The sequence below is a fragment of the Rhipicephalus microplus genome, chromosome 9, assembly GCF_043290135.1.
Source record: "Rhipicephalus microplus isolate Deutch F79 chromosome 9, USDA_Rmic, whole genome shotgun sequence".
Taxonomy (NCBI): domain Eukaryota; kingdom Metazoa; phylum Arthropoda; class Arachnida; order Ixodida; family Ixodidae; genus Rhipicephalus; species Rhipicephalus microplus.
This window is the reverse complement of record NC_134708.1, coordinates 58,063,618-58,078,954: the sequence shown is the minus strand read 5'-3', so window position 1 is coordinate 58,078,954 and position 15,337 is coordinate 58,063,618. Positions and strand designations below refer to the sequence as shown.

Sequence of the window (15,337 nt, the reverse complement as noted above, 5' to 3'; positions counted from 1 at the left end):
GAAGAAAAGGATGGCAGAAAGATAGATGGAGACGAGCTGCTCGTATCAGCAACGCTGCTGTGTGTTTAGAAAAATTTTCAACGATTTAGAGTACTTGGTACTCAACTGTCCGATGGATCATCTTCAGTCCTTACTTGTTTAATGACAGTCACCGTCGACCTCGTGACCAATTCTTTCTTGGTTCCCTTAGTGGGTAAGAGCCACAAAAGAAGAACAAGGAAGCAAGCTCGCTTAACTAGCTATAGGTACATCTGTACCTATTTATGCGAGTGTTGGCCTTTCCCGTAGGCATGTTATCGACCAAATAAACAAAGTTTTAATTGCTAATCGGTTTGTGTTGACATTGGTGTTTACCACTGGACACATGTTTACAGACGAAAGGAACTATAGGAAAGCTTTGCGACAGTATCAACCGCTTGCTACGATACGTGTGCTGTCGATTTTCCCCAGAAAATAGCTGGAGCGCCGTGTGTGCGGGTTGTCAAGTGCCGGGAACTTTCACGACGCGCGAGTCCAGGGTCACAGAATATAAACAACACGCTGTGCGGTGGGTGCTAAAGCCCCCCCCCCCCCCCCCTAAACCAGACCGAGTACAAAGGCGTCGATGGAGGTGAAAATGCTGTAGGCCCGTGTGCTATGATATGGGTGCACGTTTAAGAACCTCAGGCGGTCGAAACTTGCGGAGCCCTCCACTACGGCGTCTCTCATAATCATATGGTGGTTTTGGGACGTTAAACCCCACATATCTGTCGATCAGCAGAAAGGCGAGATAGTGGTTTCTTTTCTCGCTTGTACTATCCTCCCTACAAGCGCTATCTCCTTCTTGCCACTTATTTTCTTCACAAATCCTGCGAAATGTCGGAACTAAGCGTTGACCTATAGTCACAACTTTCTAGCTTTTCGACTTCCGTTTGCGCAGTCGCAAACGCAGAAAATCAAGTAGAATCAGCTTATCGTGCACGATAGCCATAGCAGGGTATGAATCAGCTCACAATAAATATCTCTCGCATATAGACCAATCGAGAGCTTATTTCACCCTGACGTCATGTGTACCAACTGTCTGACGTCATTAACTGGGCCGTAATGACTGACGGCAAAACGGTGGGAGAGGATAACGCTCGGGCTTTTAGTATTTCTGGACGTTCTTTAGGGGCCCTTTCAGGGATCCTGCAGACAACATTTTGAAGCGTCTCCACCTCTGACGTTTGCCGAAACGGCAGGGCATCACATACGGCACGCGCGGTGACAAAACGAGAGGAAAGAAAAAACCAGGGGACGAAGGTTGGTGGGATGCGATTGCGCCCCAGAGAAAGACGAGTGCTTCCCTCTGATGACGACAGCCACGCTTCCCCCGTCGCGTGCTGTCATCTCGAATCTTATGTCGGCGCTCACGGGGAGCAAAATGCGGAACAAACGCAGTGCTTCCGGTGGTAGTGAGCTCGCGCCTCGTTGTCTCACGACACGCGTCGGACTAGACTCGGCTATGTGAGGGTAGGAGGAAGGGAAGCAGATAGACGAGACGCAACCCCGGTATAGGGGATTGTTTTGCTGACAGGCGCGCTGCCTGAAGTTTCGTGAGCGTGTAGTACGTGCTTATATAACCCAAAAAGATATAGCGATTGACCGCGTTTGAGAGCCGAAGCTGACTCATGGGTGCTGGCGGTGCAGGCGACCCGCATATTGGCCCGCTTTTCGTCTTTCTTGTTTTGCTTATTTGTGCGTTCAGAACAAGCGCACGCAGGATACCAAAGAGAAGAGTACGCTAAAGTGGGGGCTCGAAGGTTATTTTGTTCGTCGTATCATAGAGCGAAGGTTTTGTCTCTACGAAGACAGGCCAAGGTCGTCTTCAGCGCGCTATTTTTTTTTTTTTTCGCGAGATTGAAAAGCCGCGAAGTGCGATGGGGATGACTGATATATTAGGCTTCAATGGGGCTCCTGGGGTGGCAAGAGAAAGTTTGAGAGTCCTCTCTGGTCTGGCGACTTCACTCTGCGCATTGAAAGTCTTGCGCAGGACGCATTGACATGCCAAGAGTGCATGATCTGCCCCCTGATGTTTCTTATGACCCTCCTTGGTTCGCGCGCAAGAAAATGTTTTTAACGACAAGTGAAGGCAGATTTTTGCTCGTTACCGTTAGGGGACGCTCACAGCATCTCCCGCTTACATGTCTAACAGTTTCCTTTGTAAAAAGAATCGTTGAACATCTTCAGTCACCGGCTGAATGAGCATGTAGCCGGCAGGTATAGAAAGTATAATGCTTTAATAAACTACCTATTTTGATACCCGCAGTGGTGGTCTAGTGGTTGCGGATCACGACTGTTGACCGGAAAGTTGTGAGGTCGAATACCGGCCGCACTTTCAAAGGGGGCAAAATAGTTAAGGCTCATGTACTTAGATTTAGGTGCACTATAATTAACCCCCCGTGAGGAATTTACTGAGCCTTCCGGCACTGCGCCTCTCATAATAATACATTGATTTTGGTGCGTGAAACCTTAGCCACTATAAATATTGCTATTCCCGTTCTGATAACAATGATAACGGATGTTGCGTGCCTCCGTCCTAATACACAACCCGACACGGTGGTCTAGTGGCTGAAGCACTCGGATGCTGATCCGCAGGTTGCGGGATCGAGTCCCAGCCGCGGCGGCCGCATTTTCGATGGAGGCAATTATGCTTGAGAACCGTGTGCTTAGGTTTAAAAGAACCCCAGATGGTCGAAATTTTCGGGGCCTACCACTACGGTGTCTCTCATAATCTTATGGTGGTTGATTATTATTAACAATTAATTTATATTAACTAGTTATTAATTATTAACAATTAACCCATCTCATTACACAGATACATTGGCTTGCCGATCCCTTCCTTTTCTACCCATGGCTTGGAAAAATGGTAAAGTGGCGCCTCAGTGGTTTTTTTGTCATTTGAGTTTAAATGTATTCAATTACTGTTGATTTGTTGCACATTGCTAGTGTGTGTAGCAGGGTTTGGTTAACCTTCTGCCAGTACCCCTCGTTTATCTCTGCTACAGTGTCGAACCGAGAAACTAACGTAACAGTGACACGCGTTTCCCAACAAATTAAAGAATAACCAACGATGCATCGCAATACATTGCGAGCTCGGCCCACGACACCCCCATTCCTTTTCCTTTCCCGCACCAAAGAAATCTACTGCTCTATACCACCCCACACGCCACTTTTTTTTCCCTCTCCATCACAGTCCTGATCGCATACCTCTTGGCGATATAGGTACCATAAAAAAGGTAAGGATCGGTACTGCGGCTATGCAACGGCTTTGGAAACCATAGACGACCATAAGGGCAGGCGGCTGAAGGAATGCCGGGCTTGCCTATGCCGTGCGAGCGGCACTGTCCAAGCCGTACACAGGCACCCGGTCTCGCCATTGTGCGACAACACAATGCCTCGTACAAAAAGGGCGATGCGTTGTTTTTTTTTTCTTTTCTTTTCTCTCCTTTCTTTATTCCAGCTCCTCAACTCGGAACGGCTGCTGTCATACGTGGGACTCGCGCGTTGTTATTCTATACGCGACCCCTCTGACGCGAGCGCACGCCGAGTCTATCGAGTCTGCGCATGTCCCGGGGATAAATACGCGCACCTTCGCAATATAGCGACCGTGTATTGTCTCTCGTAATACAGGCGTGCGGGCGAACGCGGCGGGAAATGTCCCTTACGAAAGCGTTCGCGCTTACTCCTCACGACTCGCGCAAATGAGTTTGTCGCAGACGTTCGGTGCATGAAATTCACAGGGTCGCCCATGCATTCGTCTGAGACAACCCCAAGGTGAAATCCATCTTCTTTTTTTTTATTGTGATAGCAGTCGTATGGACACTCTCAGGTGGTTTTTGTGTCGCCATTGCAGTCGCCGTCATGTCCTGTATATATATATATATATATATATATATATATATATATATATATATATATATATATATATATATATATATATATATATATATATATATTGGCTGAGCCGATTTAATCGTACCCCAGGTGGTCGAAATTTCCAGACCCCTCCACTACGGCGTCTCTCATAATCATATGGTGTTTTTGGGACATTAAATGGCACATATCAATCAAATCGATTTAATCGTTTTGTTTCCCTCGCTGTACTACTCAAGCGACGGACAATACTCATGAGTTATGCATGTGTTCATCTTCTTTCGTTGATGTTGTCGTTGGCGAAGAAGTGACACAGCGTGGAAAAGCAGAGAGAGGAGTAAAACCAATGGAAAATTATATGTACATACATTCCTATTGTGGGGACGACGAACGTTTGTACTCTACGGCGAATGAAAAATAGAGTACGGGTCCTCACCCAATACTCTTCCCATTCCCCTGCTGAAACCACTGTGCATGTGCCCCTCCTGTAAAAGAAGGTGAGATAGAGAGGATGAGAGAGAGGGTCGTGCCGGCGTGAGGGTTTGTACTCTGCTAATGTGGATGTCTATGCTTATGGGATGACAAAAGAAAAGCGAGGACGTTTAGGCTATCAATTCGAAACCTACGACGAGGAATGATTCATCGGTATGGCACTATTAGCTGTTTTACAAACATGCAAAAGCGCTTGGCATCACATGAAATGAACGGACATAATTGGCGGGTACCAGTGGCTTAGGCAGAATTTTTTCGACCTGAAGCACCTTTTCGACCTAAAGTGGGGGCCGGGCAGGCAAATCGCCATTTTACGCTACGTATGCCATGACGAAAAAAAGGTAAGGGAAGAAGGGTGGGGGGGGGGGGGAGGGGTGGGGTGGAGGGCAACGGGCTCTATGTGCCACCGCCTGGCTACGCCACCGGCTGGCACTTTTCATTATGCAACTTTTCATTGTACTGGAATCTGACATAACCATGCCCCTGCGTAAATTTAGCTTGACACTGGCTACGGTTCGTCGCGAAACGGGCATGAACGTGGCAGGACATTCATCGCTGAAGATAATCACGTGTGTTCTGAAGAGTGGAAATAACAGGTTTCGCTACGTATTGATTCGTATTGTAAGGGGTGATAGGTATAGAGTATGTGTCACAACCATCGAATAGCCTCTCTCGCGAAAAAGGGCGTGTTCAGGCCGGCGTCCGTATTTTTGGGATGCGTCAAAGTTCTATATAATGAAGTGCTCGGGACCTTCTACGCACATCGTCATACAAGTGACGACCTTCCATAGGAGACATCGCGCACCACAGAGCTCGATATAAAAATCATTCGGTGCATAGGCGATCTTGTTTTAGACTAGCGTTTTAAAGGAAAAAAAAAGCGTTAACGGATCGGTCAATGTGCAAGCCTAGAGATACGCAGGAATGGTAAAGGCGTGAGTTGTGTGCACGTGGCTGTGGCCAAGAGAGGGACAAAAAAGTCACACTCTTTCATCCGCCTTGCGTGTGTGCTATTTGTGTAGGTGTGAAGCTGTGTTGTCCCTTTACTTTCATACTTGCCAGTGATGCGCTCGACTGAATCAGTAAGTGAACACATCGAAGTGGCCTTCTCCCTACCTGCAACATCTCTCTCGAAAATTGAGTGTTTTATCAGGTTATACTTTTTTATATGATAGGTTTAATAACATCCCAAAGCCACGGCATGATTACGCGAACATTTTGTCCGGGCATTATTGACTTACAGCTGCCGATACTGGCTTCTACGACTGCACATGCACACAACTATCCGGGCACCAGTATTCTTGACGCGTGGCGCTTTCGCCGTATATATCATCATCGCATACAGCATTGTAGCACGCAGACTGCCCGCTTCGGTCTTTATTCTCCTGTGATACGACGTTCCTGGCAGCAAGAACTAAATAGTCAAGTTGGCTGCCGCTTAGTCCGCTGCTTTGCGGTTATTATGAAGCTCAGTCGTTTGCAAGGGTGACATTAAACGTAATAGTACACACGATGCAGACTTGCTCGCCGGAATAAGCTGTTGTGGCAGCTTAGCTAAGGATTTGTTGTTGCGTTAATAGGCATCATGACTAGGATTCGATTCCATTTTACGGTGGTCTCTCTTCGACGAAACCAACGCAGCACTTGTATACTTATAATTAAGTGTCCGCAAGTGGTTAAATCTCACGTGAGTAAACTAAATCCTTATTTTACCACTATGGCATGCCTTATAGTCATTTGTGGTTTCGACAATTGAAAAAAAAGACCCACTTAACTTATGTAGTTTTTATTTTTTGGTCTAAATAAGCTTGATGTCTAGCTTAACGGTTAACCTGAATGTGGCATGGTGAAACTGATACTCGTCCATGACACGATAGTCGTAAGCGCAGATATTTCTAAGACACACCATCAAGAAATCATTCTGTTCAAAAATCTTTAAGCCAAGGTCTATTGTGAAGGAGATAACACATATAGTCTACGTCTAAAAAAATATGAAGGGTCATCTTCAGATTTTTTCCTATCGATACACTTCGCAAACGTCCAAGCCTGTATAATTTTGACATTACTTCTAAGCATTACAAATCGAATAGGTCTTTCATGATGACTAATGATGACGTGAAAATATCTAACAATTTTCTTCTCATTCTGAGTTGCACTACCAGATATGAGGAATTTCTTTTCAAATGTGGCTGATGTGCTACACCATCCGTAAAGCGATGCAACTGTACAAAATTATTACTGACATATTTCCATTTTATTATACTCTCCGAATAAAACAAATGTTTCTTGCCTTCAGAGCAAACTGTGTTAAAAAAAAAAACGATTGACCGAGACCAGTTGTATCGTGTCCCAAACCTATCACTCACTGTCGCCCAAAACGACCGTTTCGCGAGCACGTTCATCAACTACAGGGTTGAGAGTTCCTCCCTCCTTATTTTTTCATCTTATTTACTAAGCAAATGGTCGATAAATCAACAACCTTCGACTTCCAACGAATACGCCGTGAGCCAAGAGATGGCTTGTGCCAAAATTACGGCCCATTACGGCCCGCCGCAATTCGGTCGACGAACCGTGGCATAGCCTTTAGTATACGTCACAGTGCGGGCGATCTTCGAATTCACGCCCTGCGTGGTCAAAAGAAAAATATGGAGTCGAGCACTGTAATTACGTAGCATTACTTCGCAAGGAGTTCATCCTTGCTCTTCTAGTGGAATATGCAGGTGATGTGGAGGAACCGAACAGGTGTAAGCAAAAGAAAAAAAAAAAGAAACGCAAAAACTGCAACCTGTTCCTTTCTCTGCGCTCGCATGGCAAGCTCAAGTAGGCGGTCCGTTGCAGCGTCTTTAACTACAGCACTGCCTTCTCCTCTCAAAGTTGACCACACTCTCCAAAGCAGTTACCCCGTTTAGGAGGCTCCTTTTTTTCTGCATAGCATGCTCAATCTTCCCTTCTGCTGGTGGAGGCTGCGCGCAAGGCGCACTGATTATCATGCCCAGCATGTATGTATGCGTACCGCATACCTCGTCCTCGAACGCCAACGAAAATACGCAGGTGCGATCGACGACAGGTTTCGTAGGATGCGACTTGTCTTTTTTTTTCGTTTTTTTTTCTTGATGATTTGTTCGGAGGTATGCACGGCCAGTCGACTCTCGCATGCACGTCACGCCAAGCCAGACATCTCACGACGTCCTTTCGATTTCCGCGGCCGGTTCCGGCTGGTCACTGGTCGCATAACGAACGCGGAATAAATGTATTCGAAATGACCCGTGCGTTTACATAAACACGCGTACGCTCTCGCAAGCACGCATACAACCCTCACTCACTGAAAGCACACACAAGCTAATACGGCTGCAATAGGGATTAGTTGCGACACCATGAACACAGACGTCACTCCACTTGACTCGAGTGTTCACTCACTTCACTCACTCGTTAACTTCACTCACTTCGCTTCATTCACTCACTTCACTTCACTCACTCACTCATTCATTCGTCACTAGGCTGCAATAGAAGTGAATTGCTACGTCTTGAGCACACACATCGCCCCAATTAACTCAGTCAGCCACTCTCTCACTTCAATCACTCAGTTCACTTCGCTTCATTCACTCGCTTCACTTGACTTACTCTTCACTCAGTAGGCTGCAATAGGGGTTAGTTGCTACGTGTTGAGCACAAACATCACTCCACTTGACTCACTCTCACTCTCTCACTTCGCTCACTCACTTCACTTCGCTCACTCCTTCACTCACTCACTCATTCATCACTAGGCTGCAATAGAAGTGAATCGCTACGTCTTGAGCACACACATCGCCCCAATTAACTCAGTCAGCCACTCTCTCAGTTCACTCACTCAGTTCACTTCGCTTCATTCACTCACTTCACTTGACTTACTCACTCTTCACTCAGTAGGCTGCAATAGGGGTTAGTTGCTACGTGTTGAGCACAAACATCACTCCACTTGACTCACTCTTTCACTCTCTCACTTCGCTCACTCACTTCACTTCGCTCACTCCTTCACTCACTCACCCACTCACTTCACTCACTTCGACACATTCACTCACTTCATCTCACTCACTCACACGCAACACACAAGCAAACACGCAGTGCGAGCATAAAATCTTGCGAAACAGCGGCATTCCGTGTGGCTTTGCGACTGTGCTTGGGACTCGACCTGGCCATTTGACGAGCCATACGCTGGTACTTATAAGCGACGTCCCGCGGTAGCACCCGCTGATTGCGTGTACCCAGTCGATCACCGCGACGTTCCAGCTCAGAGTCAGTGGACGGCCGCTCCACGATCTCATCGAACTTCCGGCTCTTGGAATGACGCTCCCTGTAGGTAAATCTAAAAGAACATCTTCGCATAGCACAGCTGAAGCAAAAAGATACTGTGGCGAGGGGGCGTGTAGGGGAGGAGGGTTGTATTTTCGCTGGGTGCGGCATATGGCGCAGTTCGCTCTACGTATTTACATGCAGGCGATCACGTGGTGAGCGACGCTGAATCAAAACACGTCGCCTTCGGTCCGTATGGCATCGAGAGATTCCGCATACAGCATGACACCCGCATCATAGTCCACTAAGCCTATTGTTCGGTAAAGTTCGCGGTTCACTAAATTCAAACGAGTGAGGTGCACAAAGCGGGCGGTGAAAGTGTTCTAACAACGATCGGCGGTATAATGCTAACTGCTCGCAAATCTAAGATATTATTTCCGATTTCTCCGGAGCTGAAAGAAAGTGGAGTCCTGATTTTGAAATAATTTCTTTTTTGTTACTTTCATTTTGTACTTCGCATATTTGTATAACTTGACTGTTTAGCAGTGGAAGCTAAATTGTAGCGCATCGCACGCACTATTTGGAACATCTTGGTTAAGTATCACCTGTGACAGGGCATTTAGGGGTTAACCTAAAACCTCGTGTACGACGAAGACAAAACAAATTCGTACAATAGAACTGGCGCTCAACTTCCCATCAGCGTTTATCTCAAAGAAAAAACCATATATGCTCAGCTCGTCTGGCAGATATAATCATACGAAAGGTTGCGTGAGTCATATGCTCAAACATATGACGTTATGAAATCGATCTATTCAGGTGCCCATGTATGCATTGAAGTAAACGCCACTTATTTTTCTGGTAACACCAAAGATGAACAGCTGGCAGGCACTCTTATCCTCTGACTGACTTATGAAAAGTGCCTCAACTTGTTCGTTAGAAATAAATGCTAGCTGGAAGTACAGCGCCTGGCCTGTCGCACGCGTATTTTTGTTTTTATGTGTCAACTCACCAGAATCAAGACATTGTTGACAGGTTGTTTTTTTGCGACGAGTTGTCTTCGTTCTCTCATTTAAGTGCACCATTTCAATGTGAAAGAACACGCTAATCACCCAACCCACGGTTTCCCCAGCTTTACTACCGGTTGCATTCAGTCTATGCGAAAGTATACTCTTGCAGTGTGGCAGCTTGGGCTAGTTGGTATGACATGGCGATAGTTATAGTATTTTTTTTGTATGACAGTGCCTGTACGCTATCCCAGCTATCTTAGGTTGTTACCGGATTTACCCTGTTTGAAGTAATCTTATATTGTTACCGGATTTCTCAGTTTTTTGGTAATCTTTTTTTTGTGTATGTGTGTGACAATGTGTGTACGCCATGACAGCTATCTTAGGTTGCCACGGGATTTACCCTGTTTCAGGTTATCTTAGGCTGTAACAGGATTTCTCAGTTACTCGACAATATTTCTTGTGACTTTGTCTGTACCCCCTAGCAGCTGTCTTAGATTGTTACCAGATTTACCGTGCTTCAAGAAATCTTAGATTCTTACCGGATTTCCCTGTTATTAGGCGATATTTTTTGTGACAATGTCTGCATCCATCTCCCAGATATCTCAGATTGTTACTGGATTTTCCCCGCTTCAAGCAATCACAGATTCTTACCGGATTTCTCCGTTATTTGGCAATCTTAGTTTTTTTTTTTTTGTGACGGCGTCTGTACCCCCTCCCAGCTATCTGAGATAGTTAACCGATTTACCTCACTTTAGACAATCTTGAATTGTTACTGGATTTTCCAGCAATTTGGCCATTTTTTTGTTATACAGTGTCTGTTGTGAACGCGCTCGGGCACCAGATTTCTAAGTGTGAAGCTTTTTCAAACAAACTCAGTGGCAAGCGAGCATATTTTCTGTCGTGCTTTTTGTCCTCCCATCCTGATCCGCGCTCCCATATCCAAGATCTCGAACAAACTAGCCCAACGACTGACCGTTTCGAAAGTATGCACTCATTCCATAGCACAACTGTGAGCCAGCCTACTCCCCAGCGAATGACCGCACAGTATAATTCAGTGACCCGGAAGTGTAGTGCAGAGCGGGTGAACCGACCAAACAAAGACATTGCCAACTACTGAAAACAGTGGTCGTCGTTAATCGGATATTAGAGCAACAGCAGCCCCATCTCACGAGACGAGCGACAGCAGTATACCATAGTAAGTAGGCTATTACGAAGAGAACGCGTATTTTTAGCAGACCGGTGCGTGTTCTTATAAGTGCCCGCGATACCATCAAGTGTATCGAGCGTTCGTGTGTGTATGAGACAGAGAGAGAGAGAAAGGAAAAAAAGAAGAATGGTGGTGACGGCTGGTTCTAACAGAGTTGTTGCCCCCTTGCGTGCTTACTTGTCCTTTGGGCCATGGTCATATATAACGTGTTTGGAACTATAGCGTGGCGTGCGCGCATGGTGCGTTGGATCCTGGTACACCTTGGCAGAAGGTTGCGTGCGCTTCGCTTATTTAGTTATCCCTTATTACATTCTATATCGTATAAACGAAACGTAATGTGCGAGTTAGTGAGGAAACGTGACGTTGGTTTACGTAGACGAGGCTCACGCCACATCGTTGAGGGGGAGCACTTCCTTTATAGGCTGTTGCGCTAAAGTACTAAGCCTGACGTCACTGCTTCGGCAGTGGATTTCTGGAAGGTCACGCATATCTTCATGATGACGTCTGGAATCTTGCGTGTACTGACATCACACAGTACACGGGCGTACGACGTTTCGGCTCCATCTAAATGGGATCTTTGCGGCCAGGATCGACCCCGTGACCTTCGGTTCAGCTGCCGAGCATCACCCAAGAACGTAGTTTGTCGGCGTACTTGCCGAAGTACCACTTTGTATGCCGCTATACGGTGTTTTCAAAGTACTCCACGGCACCTTCCGTCCACTTTCTATAACAGTATTTGATGGCATCCGGGACTGAAATAAATTAGCGTGTTTGCTCTCGTACTGTCCACCAGCGCTGCTTTATGTTCGAGATAAGTCGGTCATGTGGGCTGCGTGGTGGCTAATGGCAACCTAATGTGGGCTATGAGATTGTTAACGTTGGTTATATTTCTCATTTCAGCGACACTACTTTTATTCAATCTTCACCTGTAGCTGACGTGCTTTATCATTTTTTTTTCATTTGCCTCATCACAAGCCACCGCTAGTCCCTGTACAAACATTGTGAGTTTCATTCTATTAGTACAACCAACGAAAGAACGGGAATAAAGCTGTGGTCCATTTTGTTTGTAGACACAACCTAATGGAGCAAACGCAAGGAAGTGAAGTAAGACAGAGGGGGGTATAATTACTGGCATTTAATTTAAGTATAGTAATAATGAAGAAAAGAAAAACAGGTAAAAGCCACAGCTACCCCCGCCCCCTTTCCTCTATAGGAAAAAAAAAAGAAACCAAGAAAACTCGCCGCCGCTGGCGAGCAACCCACGTACGAGGAAAAACGTTCGGGACGTCCCGCCGCGTGCGGTCTGTGGCTGTCCAACGCGGCCACGTCGGGAACTTCGTACAATGCGATCGTGAACGTTTTCCCAGCCGTCCGCTGTGCGTTGTCCGGTCGATGTGGCTCCGTTGCCAGGACACCTACGGCGGCACGCGTGCTGGCATGGCCGAAAAAGCCGAGTGGAACGCTGGCGGTGCGGTCGAAGCCGACCGGCGGCAACGGTGGCCCCGTTGCCGCCGTCGAGGCCAGTGACACCGCGGGAGGAGAGTCGCCCTTGACAGGCGCACGTCTTCCGGCCAGCGGCGCGGCGACCGTGCTTGTCCACATGGAAACGAGGAGGAGGAGAAAAATGGAGAGAGAAGAGGCGTGGTAGTCCGTCTTCTCTCACCCCCCCCCCACCCCTTATCCTTTGCAGTCGTGCCGTACTGTTCCGAATCCACCAGCACAAAAGACACGATCGTGGTATAAATGAGAAGGTAGCTGAGAGAGGATGATGATGGGGTTGGTAAAGGGAAGTAGAAAGCAGGCAATGTAGTATCTGCACTGTTCGGGACCACCACCGCCGCAACTGACATGGCCTGTGTTTGTAAAGAAAAGAAGGAAGACTATTCAACCTAGAAATTTATCTTGGTTGGCGGTTGACTTGTACATCTTAACAAGCGCAAACCAACAGTTCTGTTCACGTTTCCTTTTGTCTTTGTTGCGATGTGCCTGTTACTATTTAGGAAGGCAACCAGAAGAGCACAATGATAGGGTTGGGGGTAGCCTTCCCCCCTCCCCTGCCGTACTTTCCAGGGCTGAGTGCCACGACAACTGACACGCTCTGCGTTGGCATAGGGGGAGGGGGGGGGGTCCGGTGGTCGGCGATTCGTCTCGAACCATGACCGCCGTTGTAGATAGCGTTGGCTGCTATGTGCTACAGCGCGCGGGGTTTACGAGCTCGACATATAGGATCACCGCTCGCCATGCCCGTTACCTTTTAGAAACGAACGTGCCATACCATATCCCACCCTCCCTCCCCCCGGCCTCCTGCACCCTCCTTTCCGTGCTGTCGCTTAACAACGCGACCGATGCAGTTCCGGACCGATCAATAGGGGCCTGATTAGGCTGGCAAGCGAGACGGGAAACGGAATGACGCGCGCGCGGGGGCACACATGTGTAAACACGCGCACGAAAAACGTAAAGCCCGAACAATGAAACGTTGAAGTAAACGTGCGTACAATCGCGAAGCTCGGGGTCAGATGCCTGCAATCTTCCGAACCAACAGTCGGTTATACACGATGCCCAGGAATACAGCCGTTTCGTTCGATGTGTATCAAAGTTTCGTGCACAGTCGTTGTATATTGCGACGTCCGCTCACCCGCAAGCTGTTGCGAGGATGTGGAGAGAGGGCAAAGAATGCAGCTCTGTATAACGCTGAAATAAGGAGTGTTAATTGACGAATATCTGGAACAGATCACCGTAATCCTACACTTCGTCGGCGAAATAAAGCCTGATTAGCGCTAGTGGGTTATATGGCTGTCGCCGTCCCGTTCCAAAGGGGAGTGCTGATATCATCGTCATCGAACGGCATGACAATTACTGTGTGGCTGGGCTATGGGCTGCCAGAGGAGTCACGTGCACAAAAAGCTACTAACTGCGAGAATCGTTTAGTGCCCATTTCTGGATGCTTAATCGGTTTGAGCACGTGGCTGAAGCGTTCAGCTAATATAAATTCCGCTAGTCCAGACCATACGCTCTGGTATATCCTTTCGTCATAGAGGCATGGACTGAATCAATTAGGAGAAGTGGCTGTCTGCTATGAACAGCAACGATGCCGGGGCTCGGAGGACTGTTGGGGTGCACGGTGTGATTGTCGGGCTTCGCCCGGCTGTGTCGACGTAGGACCGGCACTCTTCCTGGTCAATCACGCACCTTGTCATTCTTCAACAATGTTTTGCGTCTACCCATCCGTCCGTCTTGAGTAATTCACGAATTAGGATCTCTGTCGCGCTGTCAACCAATATATTTTGCTTTTTCAATATTCACTTCACATAATCTTTATCCCGCGCCAGCATTATACAAGTTGTGAATGAATGGTGCACGCTGGCTTCTGCGCGTCTCAAATGTTGGTCAAGTGTACCGAGTAGTTGCCTTGTTACTGACCGTCATCTCGAGTAAACTAACACGATGCATGACCTGAAAGAAAACGGTGGTTCTTATTTATTAATTGCGACAACGTTGGGGCAGTTTAGCTACCGCACAGCCTGCTATCCCGAAATTGCAGCTAAAACATGCCAAGCAAGAGGAAAGTAATTATTCTTCTAACACTTTCCGTGCTTTATAAATCGCGTACTGTTCACGATCGCGCTTGTTCCTTCATGTCTCCGTCACACTGATATTCTTCACTCATTGAGGGCCTTCAGAGGTACATTGACGACATAACTAGTTGTATAAACTTTTTTATTTAGACGACGTTGTTGAAAAAAGCCATACGCACAGCTGGCGGCCTCCTTCAGTCCTGAAATAGAAGGTCATTACAATTTATCCATATAATCCGTTTATTGTAAACCTTCAGTTGACTTTCTGAGCTTGTTTTCTTTTCGTCGTCCCTTTTATTTTCTTCGTGCTGTATACCAGGATCTCGAATCACCAAGTTGCCTAATCGTACACCACCCTTTTTTACCAGTCCGCTCTGCTGTACTGTTCTGAGCACGCGAGGGCCATGCGGATAGGAATAGGAAATCAGAAAAAAACAAAGGCACTTTACGGAGTTCAATGCGGTCGCAAAGTATACACGTATCCTGCAGGCGGCTTAGGGATGTGTGAGCGGCTCTCAAGGATTCCGCAAAGCCGCTATGTTTAATTTCCTCTCGACCGTGGGTGCACGTAGCCTTTGGCGTGCTCGACCTTCGCATCAAAGACGACTCCATTGTTCGAAGCCGCCAAGCGAGACGGTTTCACTTCGTCGCAAAAACACGGTGAGACGAAGAAAAAGAGCGTTGCAAAGGACAACAGCTGGCCGTCGGGGATGGTAGCTTTGTAGTATACCTGGCCGCCGGCTTTATAACCGAACGGAAGCTATAAAAGTGATCGTAGCGTGGCGGGGAGGCATTCATGGGGAACGGGACTTCTGTGATACAACGGCTGCTTCGTATACGTATGTGAAACGTTAACGCATACAGTGCTTAGCAGCTGCAACACTGCATACACA

General features: G+C 47.2%; 1 protein-coding gene across 2 annotated transcripts in view; it reads left to right on the top strand.

Annotated features, from left to right (window-relative positions):
• Positions 1-15,337, top strand: part of LOC119163309 (uncharacterized) — a 135,037-nt gene that overhangs the window by 705 nt on the left and 118,995 nt on the right. Inside the window, exon 2 of one of the 2 annotated variants that reach the window (XM_075873698.1) lies at positions 2,837-2,887. The exons of the other annotated variant lie outside the window; for it this stretch is intronic. Coding sequence (XP_075729813.1) covers positions 2,837-2,887 — 51 coding nt within the window. The remainder of the gene's footprint in view (positions 1-2,836; positions 2,888-15,337) is intronic. 2 annotated transcript variants of the gene reach the window in all.